The sequence below is a fragment of the Anolis sagrei genome, chromosome 1 (genome assembly GCF_037176765.1).
Source record: "Anolis sagrei isolate rAnoSag1 chromosome 1, rAnoSag1.mat, whole genome shotgun sequence".
NCBI classification, from domain to species: Eukaryota; Metazoa; Chordata; class Lepidosauria; order Squamata; family Dactyloidae; genus Anolis; species Anolis sagrei.
This window is the reverse complement of record NC_090021.1, coordinates 194,363,438-194,377,020: the sequence shown is the minus strand read 5'-3', so window position 1 is coordinate 194,377,020 and position 13,583 is coordinate 194,363,438. Positions and strand designations below refer to the sequence as shown.

General features: G+C 47.1%; 1 protein-coding gene across 1 annotated transcript; it reads left to right on the top strand.

Annotated features, from left to right (window-relative positions):
- Positions 1 to 6,130: 6,130 nt before the first annotated feature.
- Positions 6,131 to 10,967, top strand: SP5 (Sp5 transcription factor). The gene is made up of 2 exons (XM_060754983.2): positions 6,131 to 6,267; positions 9,857 to 10,967. Exons 1-2 carry the CDS (start codon positions 6,217 to 6,219, stop codon positions 10,904 to 10,906), a joined length of 1,101 nt encoding a protein of 366 aa, XP_060610966.2. The 5' UTR covers positions 6,131 to 6,216; the 3' UTR covers positions 10,907 to 10,967.
- The last annotated feature ends 2,616 nt before the right edge of the window (positions 10,968 to 13,583 follow it).

Below are 13,583 nucleotides of genomic sequence, written 5' to 3'. Positions count from 1 at the left end.
CTCCTGCCCGCCTGCCCCCCTTTTAACAGCCATTCTCTTGACCACTCCCTGTATTAAGCAAATTGAAATAGCTAAGTCTGAAATATGCTAAGAAAAAAGGAGCAAATCAATTCCATTTAGGATTTAACCAAAGCAGTTGACTTCAATTGCACTTTTAGCATGAGGGTTTTTTCCCCAGAATTAATTTACTAATTTGTTTAATGAGTTTCTTATTTTGGGTCAAGAGCATTGCATAAATAAATAAGCATAAAACTGATAAAATAAGGAATCACAAGCTGCTAGACAGTTTTAGACCAAAAACGGGCAACAGCAACTGCACTGTCTTTAGCTTTAAACAGTTCTTCCTCTGCATGAAGCAGGGCATAGTGGGCAAGCACACAGATGCTGAGTTGTTTGTTCTGCTCCACAGTCGCACAAGGTGGAGGATACTTCTAGGTAGTGCCATTTTGCCAGGTTGTCTTTTGATCTGCCCACTCCACTTCTGAGTCTGTTCAGGAACTTCCAAGTTGTCCATTCTTGGTTTTCCCCTAGAGGAAAACCCTCATGGAGGGCCACCACGTTGGGATTTCCTATTTTGCTGCCCACAGGGATACTCTTGCTGTTGCTGGAGGAACAGTGGTTCTCATAAAACGTTTCCTTGATTTAAGTCTACTGGGAGGAGGCTGATAGCCATACAGTAGGTGGCTTTCATAGTGTTCAACCTTATTTCTCTCGCAGTTGGCAGCAACCTCCCATCGCACATGGGGGGGAGGGGGCAATGCCAGCTAGCTTATAGAGTCTATCAACTGGTGTAGGTTTAATGAGTTACAATGCCAAGGAACCAACAAATTATATACTACCCAGTTGATTCTTTACCCACAACATAATTCTCATTATTATTATGAATGTATTTATTTTTTTAATTTTTTGCAATATGGAATTTTTCTTTTTTATAAGTCACTCTGTGAAATTACAAGATTTATTTCACAACATCCAGACAATTTATCCAAGGAAAATTCCAATTGAATGGCTTTGGTTGGGAGGCTTTTGAAGCCAATAGTTTCAGTAACTAATTGATCATCCCCATTCCCATTTCTAAAAATAATAAAGGACCTATTTTATTCAAACAAGCTTCTCCTCTACCATGTACCATGCACCTCTGGAGAAGTCTACATAGGGACCACCAAACGCAGCACCAAACACGAATCAAGGAACATGAAAGACACTGCAGATTACTTCAACCAGAGAAGTCAGCCATAGCAGAGCACCTGATGAACCAGCCTGGACACAGCATATTATTTGAGAACACAGAAATGCTGGACCACGCTCACAACCACCATGTCAGACTACACAGAGAACCCACTGTAATCCACACAAGCATGTGGACAATTTCAACAGAAAGGTGGAAAACATGAAAATGAACAAAATCTGGCTACCGGTATTTTGAAAAAACTCTAAAACCAGGACATTAAATAATGAATAACACTCAAAAAACAGGGAAAATCCAGACATGAAATAATCAGGTCTCGCCCAACAAAGGATTCTCCCAGACAGGAAGCAGCCAAACTTTGCAGTTGCAAGGCCATGAACTGCTAATCAAGGTGGCCAATTGCAACATTCACACCTGCCTTCAACAGACAAGAGTTCTTTCTCCCACCCTGGACCTTCCACAGATATATAAACCCCACTTGCCTAGTTTCCAACAGACCTCACAACCTTTGGGGATGCCTGCCATAGATGTGGGCAAAACGTCAGGAGAGAATGCTTCTGGAAATTGACCAGATAGCATGGAAAACTCACAGCAACCCAATGATTCCTGCCATAAAAACCTTCAACAACTTTCTCTTCTGCTCTATAAAATATCTCTTGCCCTAAATCTAGTTGTTAGTTCCAATTACAATAAATGTAATCAATTGCTGAACACTAAATCAACAAAAGGTCCGCTGAATGCTCACAAAAGGTCCACTTATTCACTGCACCTAGCAACTATAGGCCACAATCTTGAAGACACATCTATCCAAATGTCTTAAGTCATTAACATTAATTGATACTAGTAGGCTTCCTTCTGAAGGGATGTTGGGCTATACTTTTCCACCTCATTTAAATCCATTCATTTGAGATACAGTGCTGGAAGATCTACAAATACCGTGAACTGCCAACATGAACAATAAAGGGGTCCTATTGCCAATCAAGCCTGATCTCTTCCTGGAAGTCAAAATGATCAAGCTATTGTATTTTGGGAATAACATGCCTCATTATAAATGGCAATATGGCTTAGTAAAAGGGAAGACAGCAGGACAAGAGGCAGATTCATTACAGGTGGGCAGACTCACACCAAGAAAGCCAAGAACACTCTCAAAAACCAACTTGAGGGCAATTAATAACCAACTTCTCCATAGCTTCCTAGGCCTTGATTTAAAAACCTTCAGCCATGTTCTTCTGAGGGCAACCTGACAGTCAAGATGTAGTCCAAGGAACCTCATATAAAAGGTGTGTTTTGCTGAACCACAAAAGTGTTTTGAGTCTCCTTTAAGGAGAGAAAAGCAGATTATAAATAAACATAGTCATAATAGTCACACTATATAACAAAATTGGAAAATTCTGTTCCTAGTTTTAAAGTGTTATGTCCTATGTGTTGTTGAAGTCTTTCATGGCTGGAATCACTGAGTTATGAGTTTTCCAAGCTGTATGGCCATATTCCAGAAGCATTCCCTCCTGCTGTTTTGCCCACATCTGTGGCAGGCATCCTCAGTATTATATCCTGTTTAAGTGTGCAGTACTTCCTTTGAAATAATAATAATAATAATAATAATAATAATAATAATACTTTATTTATACCCCGCCACCATCTTCCCAAGGGGACTCGGGGCGGCTTACATGAGGCCAAGCCCAACAAATACAGCAAAGCAAATATACAACATAAACATACAACAATAAAATATAATGAAAATTTAAAAAGATACAAAAATCAATACAAGCAAATGCACAAATCAGTATAAAATCACAATAATTGAATCACAATAATTAAACACAGTGGGCAGGGCCGGTTGCAAAGATTACAAGTTTAAAAACACTGGGTGAGAAAGCAATGTATCTGAAAGTAGTTGTTCTACTCCAGAAACTTTGATTTTTGGGTCTGCCACAAACTGTTGAATTAGTTGGGACTGGATGAGCTATTCATTGAAAAACTAGAGCAAAATATGGCTTTATGTTTTATGTTTTATGATAGAACCAGTTAAGAAAGGACATTTATAACCCAGGAACAAAAAATGTGTTATACAATGTAATCGACACACACGTTCATACAAGTAGAGTCTAAAGCGAGAAATTACATTTATATCAGATTGCATTTGTTTGCCGCCTTTATCCCAAAATGCTTATTATGTTTGTTCATCACACTAGAGAAAAAATCCACTTTAAATCCTGCAAAATTCTGTGGTTTGTAGTTTAGTGAGGCTGTTAGAGGCTAAACTACAAACTCCAGAATTCTGGAGGCACAAACCGGATTTAAAGTGGATTTATTCTCTAGTGTGGTGAGGTTATTATGTAACGAAGGGAAACGTTTCACAGCCGTGGGGAGAGAGGTTCATCTATGCCATCCTTCGCGAGTGCGGTTTAACGTGGCACCACATTTCCTGCGAGGCTGTGTGAGTTGTAGTTTGGCCAGGCAACCGCACTCTAGGCCTGGCAAATAACAACTCCCGCGATTCCTTTAACACTGAACCCACAGGAGTGGTATCAACCCGCATTGTTGCCAGGGTGTGGATGCACCTTGTGTGGTTTCCTCCCTCCCTCCCTCCCTCGCGGGGAGCCGTGGGAGAGGCCTCGGCCCTTTAATCCCTTCAAAGGCCAACCCGCCCTAACCCAACCCTTGGAGGGGAGGGAGGCCGCAGAGAGCGCTCCGCATTGAGATGCTGGTACCTCGCCAAGCGGCAACTCCAGGGATTCATACAGTGAAGAGAAGGCCTGGGCCAACTTGGGCCCTCCCTCCAGGTGTTTTGGACTTCAACTCCCACCATTCCTAACAGCCTCAGGCCCTTTCCTTTTCTCCTCAGCCGCTTAAGTGGCTGTAGAATTAAGGCAAATAGACACCGCTTTCACTGCCAGGGCTCAATGCTATCCAACCCTGCAAGTTTTAGTTTTGCTGGGTCTTTCTCTACTCAAGAGTGCTCGTGCCTCACCAAACTGTGTCATGTAATGCCGATGGTGCCATGGGTGAAACCTTTGTGCCTGCCAGAAAAGTCATCAGTGCAGCAATAAGTGGAGCCCCAATGGCGCAATGGGTTATTTAGCCCTGTGCCGGCAGGACTGAAGACCGACAAGTCAGAGGTTCGAATCCGGGGAGAGCGCAGATGAGCTCCCTCTGTCAGCTCCAGCTTCCCATGCCGGGACATGAGAGAAGCCTCCCACAAGGATGGTAAAACATCTAAACATCCGGGCGTCCCCTGGGCAACCTCCTTGCAGAGAGCCAATTCTCTCACGCCAGACGCGACTTGCAGTTTCTCAAGTCGCTTCTGACACACAAAACGACCAAACTACAACTACCACGATCCCATAGCATTCAGTTCAAGTGGTGCCTGCCAAACTGCACTCGGGGCCTTTCCAGATAGATCCTATATCCCAGGCTTTCTGTTTATCCCGGATTATCTGGCAGTGAGGACTCATATAATCCGATTTAAAGCAGAAAACTTGGCATCAGATCCTGGGTTAGAGGGCCTGAATAGATGGAGACTTTTTTTCAAGGTATTTAGAGCCATATCCACTTCATTTCGTATTTTTATTACAGTGATTAGAAGGTAGCTTCAGCATGCTGTTTGGGAGAGAATAGAGATGCGCTGGGATCCTTGAAGTGACTGGCTTGACCTTGAAAGAGCTGGGGGTGGTGACGGCTGACAGGGAGCTCTGGCGTGGCTGGTCTATGAGGTCACGATGAGTCGGAAACTACGGAACAAATGAACAGCACACTTTCTTCATTGGACAAAGTGTCCATGGGTTGCTATGAGTTTTCCAGGGATGCTCTCCCTTCACTCCAACATGAAACCTTGGCTGCCAGAAAAGTCATCAGTGCAGCAATGAGTGAAGCCCCAATGGCGCAAGGGGTTATTATTATTAACCCTTGTGCCGGCAGGACTGAAGACCGACAGGTCGGAGGTTCGAATCTGGGGAGAGCGCGGATGAGCTCCCTCTGTCAGCTCCAGCTCCCCATGCGGGGGGCATGAAAGATGCCTCCCACAAGGAGGGTAAAACATCCAAACATCCTGGCGTCCCCTGGGCAACCTCCTTGCAGACGGCCAATTCTCTTACAGCAGAAGCGACTTGCAGTTTCTCAAGTCGCTCCTGATACGGAAAAAAAGATATACCCAAAGTCTGGTAGCTTCTAGGCTTCTAGGGAGAGTTCAAGACTCATTAGGATCTCAAGTTTCTCAAGTCGTTCCTCACACAAAAGCAATCACGTGTGTTTCCCCCCGTTTTGAGGGAAACGTGTCAGAGAGGAAACTTTAGCACTTTTAGGCAAGGTCTTCCACTGTAAACTAGGCATGAGTTCAAGGAGGAAACTACAACTCTTGGAGAGCACAGGGGACCCGGAGGCAGGTTTCCTGGGGTGATAACAAAGACGTATTGTCATCCCCCACTCCCTTTGCCTTTGCCCTCCCCTCTCTTTCTGCGTGTGAAGCGGGGAGGGGGGGAGGGGAGAGGGAAGGAGGGTCTCTGCCTGCCTGCCAGGCCGTCGAGTGCGAGGGTCTCCAGGCGGCGAGGGGGCCCTTTGATCACGGAAATCCAATTATTTGTGTATATACATTTCCCACACAGTGATTACTTCATTAATGGTCCCGCCTTTATCTCCACCTCCTCCTCCCTCTTTCCCCCTCCCCCCCCCCCCCCCCCCCTAATAATCGGGCCTTTTTATCCAGACCAACAAACACACCATAGGAGCTTTGTGGATTCAAAGGATTTGCTTTCGCTTCTGAAAGAGCCGCTCGGCTTTGATGATTGGGCAGCGGCGGACTTCAAAGGCGCCCCATCTTCCCTCTGACTGGCTGGCGGCCCGGCAAAGTCCTTATCAAAGTCTTGGAGGGGATCCCGCGAAGGCAGACGGGGCGGGCGAGAGGGAGGAGGAGAGTCCAAAGGAAGGAGGGAAGGAGCCAGGAAGGAAGGAGGCTGGGTCGCTTCTCCGCACCTCCGTGGCCACTCCATGCCTTGCCTCCCAGGCCCTTCTGCTCGCCCGGCGCGGTAGCCATGGCCGCCGTGGCCGTCCTCCGAAACGACTCGCTCCAGGCCTTCCTGCAGGTCAGTTCTGGGCGGGGATCCGGACGGGGAGGGAGACCTCGGGAGCGGAACCACTTGGGATAACTTGCAAGGGACACCCGATAACTTTGGGCGGGATTGCGGGAGGTCGCCAGCCCGCCCCCCCCCCCCCCCCAGTGCCGCTCTCGGCATGGTACAACATAGTTGAGCGCCACTTCTCCCGGATCAATAGCATGCCAAGGTGGTTGTAGGTTTCCCGGGCTGTCTGGCCATGTTCTAGAAGCATTCTCTCCTGACGTTTCGCCTGCATCTATGGCAGGCATCCTCAGAGGTTGTGAGGTGTTATAGCATGGCATCCCAAGGTATTCCTTTAGCCTGAGTCATAGAATTATAGAGTTAGAAGAGACCTCCTGAGCCATCCAGTTCAATCTCTTGCCAAGAAGCAGGAAAGTCGCATCTAGAGTCCTAATGCATCACCAAACTGGTACTGCATCCAAAGTGATGTCTAACTTTCTTCATTGGACAAAGTGTCCATGGTTGCTGTGAGTTTTTCCAGGGTGTCTGGCCATGTTCCAGGAGCATTCTCTCCTGACGTTTCACCCACATCTATGGCAGGCACGCTCAGAGGTTGTGAAATCTGTTGGAAACTAAGCAAAGGAGAGTTTATATATATCTGTGGAAAGTCCAGGGTGGGAGAAAGATATGAGTTTCCCTTTCTGGCCATGTTCCAGGAGTATTCTCTCCTGCCGTTTTGCCCACATCTATGGCAGGCATGCTCAGAGGCTGTGAGATCTGCTGGAAACTAGGCAAGGGAGAGTTTATATATCTGTGGAATAATGTCCAGGGTGGTTAGAAAGATATGAGTTTCCCTTTCTGGCCATGTTCCAGAAGCATAGGAGCCCCTGGTGGTGCAGTGGGTTAAACCACTGAGCTGCTGACCAAAAGATTGGCAGTTCGAATCTAGGGAGCAGCATGGGCTCCCGCTGTTAGCCCCAGCTTCTGCCAACCTAGCAGTTCAAAAACATGCAAATGTGAGTAGATCAATAGGTACTGCTCCAGTGGTGCTCCGTGCAGTCATGCTGGCCACATGACCTTGGAGGTGTCTACGGACAACGCTGGCTCTTCAGTTTAGAAATGGAGATGAGCACCAATTCCCAGAGTTGGACACAACTTGACTTAATGCCAAGGGAAAATCTTTACTTTACTTCCAGAAACATTCTCTCCTGACATTTCTCCCACATCTATGGCAGGCATCCTCAGAGGTTGTGAGGTTTACTGGAAACTAAGCAAGGGAGGTTTTATATATCTGCGGAAAGTCCCGGATAGGAGAAATGTTGATGTTCTCAAACTTTATCAATATAGTGTGCCTCCAAGAAAGGGATTCCGGGAAAGCAGGGAGAGGGTGGGGAAAAGAGAAAGGAAGGAGTCTTTCCTGCATCTCTCCTTGTTTTTCCAAAAGGAATGTCGAAACTGGGAGGGAAAAGAAATCCTTTGCTTGAAAGGAAGACCCGCTCTGTGTAACATTCAGGTCTTGTGTTGCCCTCAGCGTATAAAACTTTTCCTCTGCTGTGGAATGTGTGCAATTTGGCACTACTTTGAACTGCCATAACTGAGTGCTATGGGATCATAATGGGAGTTATGGAGCCACCTTCGAGCAGTGGGTTAAACCCTTGTGCCAGCAGAACTGCTGACCGACAGGTTGAACTCCCTCTGTCAGCTCCAGCTCCTGATGCAGGGACATGAGAGATGCCTCCCACAAGAAGGGTAAAAACATCAAACATCTGGGGGGGTGTGGGGGGGAGGTGGCCCTACGCCACCCACTGGAAAGTTACTGCAAATCTTCACTATTCAGTCAAGAGGATTCTTAGTGTTGGGATTCAACCCCACACTGCCCACGTCTCAAGTCCTCAATGAGGAACAGTTTCGTTAGCATTTGGATAATCTGAGTGTTTCCCTTCCATGTCTCCTGAATGACAGTTGGGAATGTATCTTTTTCTTCTCTCTTTCTGTTCTCGTTCTGATTAGTTGTGTAGAATAAAGACTTTTCTACTCCAAGCTTTTTGAATGACTTCTGCCTTCTTATACTTTAGTATGGAGAATAGGTGCTGTGTGTTTTGAGATCTCTCTCTGCTTGTGTGTCAGGAGAGATGTCGTGATTGGGTTTCTGTCTCTCTTGAAACCTTTGAAGAGATGGGCGTTAAGAGTAGCTCAGACACTTTTCTTAATTATTAAGAAATTCAGTTATTTCTTATTATTGCGAACAAACCTTTTGTGATTTTTAAGATAGGACTCTGCATGTTTGCCTCCTAAGCTCTGAATTCCTTACAGCCACATCACAGGGCATTTCACGCTTTGCTCTATAATGAGCTGCTGCTCAACTTTTGTATCCTGTTTCTTTTTGGATGCTCTGCTTTATTTTAGGGTACTTTTCCCTAACACTTAGCACCTCTTGCTAACATAGCTGGGGGCTTTGTTGTGAGACAAAGTGTGCATCTCTACATTGTGGCACAAATTAATTTTGGGTATTCGTGCCAACTTTGGTCCTGATCCATCATTGCTTGAGTCCACAGTGCTTTCTGAATGTAGGTGAACTACAATTCCAAAACTCAAGGTCAATGCCCACCAAACCCTTCCAGTATTTCCTGTTGGTCATGAGAGTCCTGTGTGCCATCATTGGTGGAGTTCAGAATGCTTTTTGATTGCAGGTTAACTATAAATCCCAGCAACTACAACTTCCAAATGACAAAATCAATCCCCCACCCCACCACACAAGTACCTGCTACATCCCCCCACCGCTATTCAAATTTGGGTGTATTGGGTATTTGTGCCAAATTTGGTCCAGTGAATGAAAATAATCCTGCATATCACATATTTACATTATGATTCATAACAATAGCAAAAATACAGTTATGAAGTAGCAACGAGAATAATTTTATGGTTGGGAGTCACCACAACATGAGGAACTGTATTCAGGGGTCACGCATTAGGAAGGTTGAGAACCACTGCTTTAGTATAAGCCAGGGCAGTTGAAGTGGCGTCAAACTGCATCCATTCCACAGGCTGTGGAATGGATGCAGTTTGACGCCACTTGGACTGCCCTGGCTTATACTAAAGGGTAGATCAGGCCTGGGCAAACTTGGGCCCTTCTCCAGGTGTTTTGGAGTTCACCTCCCACCTAACACCCTCGGGCTCTTTCCTTTCCCCCCTCAACCTTAAGTGAGAAAGGCAAAAGGAAAGGGCCTGAGGCTGTTAGGAATGGTGGGAGGTAGGTCTGTAGCCAGGATTTTGGATGGGGGGGGGGGGCTGGGTTTTAATGGGGGGGGGCTGAGGATCTACTCTAGCAAACCTTTTGTATCGTTACCCCAATACCCCGATGCATATGGGATATATTGAGCATGGTGATCAGATCATGATATGAATAAACATAGCAGTTTAAATAATGTACCAGTAAGGCCTTCTCGCGGACCACCATGAGAATTTCGGGGGGGGGGGGGGGAGGTGAATTCCAAAACACCTGGAGAAGGGACCATATTTGCCCAGGCCTGGTGTAGATGAACCTTAAACGTGGGGACTTCTGCGAGGTTGACTGACTGACTGACTGAGGGGTGTCTTCTCTGTCTTTCCCCGGCAGGACCGGACTCCGAGCGCCTCCCCGGACTTGGCCAAGCGCTCCCCGCTGGCCCTCTTGGCCGCCACCTGCAGCCGCATCGGGCAGCCGGGGCCGGGCTCTGCCGCCCCGTCGGACTTCCTTCCGGGGCCCTACGAGGCGGGCCTGGGCTCCCCGCCTCCGCCGCGGCTCTTCCACCCGTGGGGCGGCCGCGAGATGCCGGCGCACTCCCCGGGCGGGCTGGGCCTGCAGCAGCCGGGCTTCGCGGCGGGGGGCGGGCACGAGCTCCCGCTGACGCCGCCCGCCGACCCCTCGTACCCTTACGAGTTCTCCCCGGTGAAGATGCTGCCTCCTCCGCCGCCCCCTCCTCCTCCTCCAGCCTACGCTCAATACGCCGCCCAGGCCGCGCTGCCTCCGGGCTACTCGAGCCTGCTTCCTCCTCCGCCCCCGCCAGCGCCGGAGGAGCTGCCCTGGTGGAGCGTCGTCCCGCAGGCGGCTACTGCGCCCGGCGCATGCGCGCACGGCTTCGCGAGCCTGCCACGCGGCGGGCTGGTTTTGGCGCCTTCGGAGCTGGCGCAGTACCAGGCGCAGCTGGCGGCGCTGCTCCGGCCCAAGGCGCCCCTCCCGGCCGCAGCGCGCAGGTGCCGCCGCTGCCGCTGCCCCAACTGCCAGGCCGCCTCTGCCTCCTCCTCCTCCTCCTCGGCGGAGCCCCCCGGCGGGGGCAAGAAGCGGCAGCACGTGTGCCACGTCCCGGGCTGCGGCAAGGTCTACGGAAAGACGTCGCACCTCAAGGCGCACCTGCGCTGGCACACGGGCGAGCGGCCCTTCGTCTGCAACTGGCTCTTCTGCGGGAAGAGCTTCACCCGCTCCGACGAGCTCCAGCGGCACCTGCGGACTCACACCGGCGAGAAGCGCTTCGGCTGCGCCGAGTGCGGGAAGCGCTTCATGCGCAGCGACCACCTGGCCAAGCACGTCAAGACCCACCAGAACAAGCGCCTCAAGGCCGGCGGCGGAGGAGGGCACCACCACGCATGCGCCGTCAAGAGGGAGGCCGAGGCGCCCCGGGAGGCGTGAGGAAGGGCGCGAGGCACGTTCCAAGGCTTCAGCTCCTCCTTGGAGGGACTTCAACGCCGCCTGAGGCCCAGGCATAATGGCGGGCCATCTTTGAGGGCTTGGAATAACATCAGGCCCCTTCGAAGACACTTCCCTTGAACTCTGAATGGATTCGGTGAAATGGAACCTCCTTTCCTTTGAAGGAAAGCCATTTTGCATTAAACTACAGAAAATAGATTCCCTGAACATGAGGAAGAACTTCCTGACTGTGAGAGCTGTTCAGCCGTGGAACTCTCTGCCCCAGAGTGTGGTGGAGGCTCCTTTGGAGGCTTTTAAACAGAGGCTGGATGGCCATTTGTCGGGGGTGCTTTGAATGCAATTTCCCTGCTTCTTGGCACAATGGGGTTGGACTGGATGGCCCACGAGATCCCTTCCAACTCTTCTAGGATTCTATGAAAGTGGAAGGCTGGAATTTTCCTCCAATCTGGTCACTTAACTTCCACCTTTCTTTGGATTTTTTTGCTTTTCTTTTGTTCTGGGATTTTTCTTCTCCAAGCCAATGCTTTCTGGAATCCGTTCATTCCTGACTTCACACATCCATAGAGAAGTGGTTGTCCCTTGTTTTTTCCCCAGCTATTTCTTGGACTGAAGAGGTTGCTCTCCGTCCTCTTTGGAAACATCTAGTCAGACTCGACTGGATTACAGTTCTTAAAATAGAAATCACAGCATTTGCCCTGTTATGAAGGGTCTCGTTTATTACCATTTTTTAATTCATTGTCTTTAAGGGGAACAGTCCGGGTTTTCTTTATGTGTGTGTATGTACAGCTTATTTAATAGTTTTGTTTGAATAAAAATGTTTCCTGCACCCCGTCCTTTGGCTTCATATCGGGGCTTCAGCATGAGATGTGTTGTTTCTGTATAGCGGCCTGCACTGCCACTGCAGCGTGGAAATAAATACATTGACACTGGGGTCATCCTGGGAAGATCCCACTGAGTCGGTTTCATTTGATCTTTTCTTTCTTCTGAAAGCTCCACAAAATGCTCTGGTCTAAAGGCGGTCCACTTTGCTTTGTTTGTTCAACGCAAACATACAAGTCCCCCATTTACTGGGTGAGTAACCCATTAATTGGAACCACAATATGCATCTCGTACGCCACCTTCTTAGAATTCCCCAATCAATTTACACTTTCTTAGAATTGCCCAATCAATTTTTTGAGTGTGTCAGTAGCAACTTGAGAAACTGCAAGTCACTTCTGGTGTGAGAGTATTGGCCGTCTGCAAGGATGTTGCCCAGGGGACGCCCGGATATGTTACCATCCTTTGGGAAGCTTCTCTCATGTTCCCGCATGAGAAGATGGAGCTGACAGACGGGAGCTCACCCCACTCTCCATATATGAACCAGTAATCTTTTGGTCAGCAGTCCTACCAGCACAAGGGTTTAACCCATTGCACCCCTGGGGGCCCCAATCAAATGCAAAGATAGTTAAATTTACCATTGTGGAAATACCCCGTAAATGCATATCTGGGACAGCATATCTTTGCACAGTGGCAGAATTAAACCCTGTGAATTGGCAGAAATACAAATAAATTATTTTTCAAAACTTCCATATCCTTAAAAAAAAATGGGAGCTACTCTTTGCAATAAAAAAATGGTACATGATTTGGTGCTTCTTTAAAGTGAAGTGGAAGAGTTTTCCAAAATCAGATGAAGTTAAAAGTTTATGTTTAATGCACACAATTCATTTTATACCAGGATGTTATGTTAGTATTTTTTTCAAGATCAGTCACTTTAGAATTGAGGTGTTAGTAGAAATGCCCATTTGAAATAAGCTTGTGTTTGGAATTCTGTTTATTCATTTTTCCTCTCGACAAGCCTTTGGCAAAACTTTTAACAGTGAATACAATGCTGAATTCATAAACAGATTCCACAGGAATCTCTGGACCTGCATTTATTTCCAATTACACTGTATGTCTCTATAGATGAACAAGCCACAAACATGATGATAATAATAACAACAACAACTTTATTCTTGTGCCTCAATCTCCCTAAAGGGAGATTACAAATGGCACAATGTGCCTAAAACAACACATAGCATAAACACATACAATACAAGATAAAACCAATAGCATATAAAACAATAATTTAAACTCAAAATAGCGCCTAATAATCTATAGGAGAACTGTCATGAATCCTGGCCAATAACAAGGGAATGAATAGTGCAAATTGTAGCTGACGAGCAAGAGAATGGGACGAAAGTGCAGTGCTGTTACTAGCACCATAGCTATGTGGTTTATATATTGCATGGAATAACATCATGAAAATATGCATAGGTCTTACTATTCCCTAGGTATTGAACAAAACATATAGCAAGATGTAATGGGAATTTGCAAATGCAATCTTTTTTAGGATTATGATATTGAACCTTGGGGAAGGAAAATGATTTTGACATCCACAATATGCCATGGAAATACCAGTAGAAAGTGGTGTTAGTTTATGTCAATTAAATACTTCCCATGTTTTAATACGTTGGTTAAATTAAACCAATTATTTGGATTTGCAATTATAACAAATGTCTTAGACAGTTTTGTAATGCTACCTTAATAATCTCAATTGCAAGCACTTAACTTTGGGGGCCAAGTTTTTAATTCCAATTTCTGTCACATAATTTTCTCTTGTGCTGAGCTGAACATCCCAATT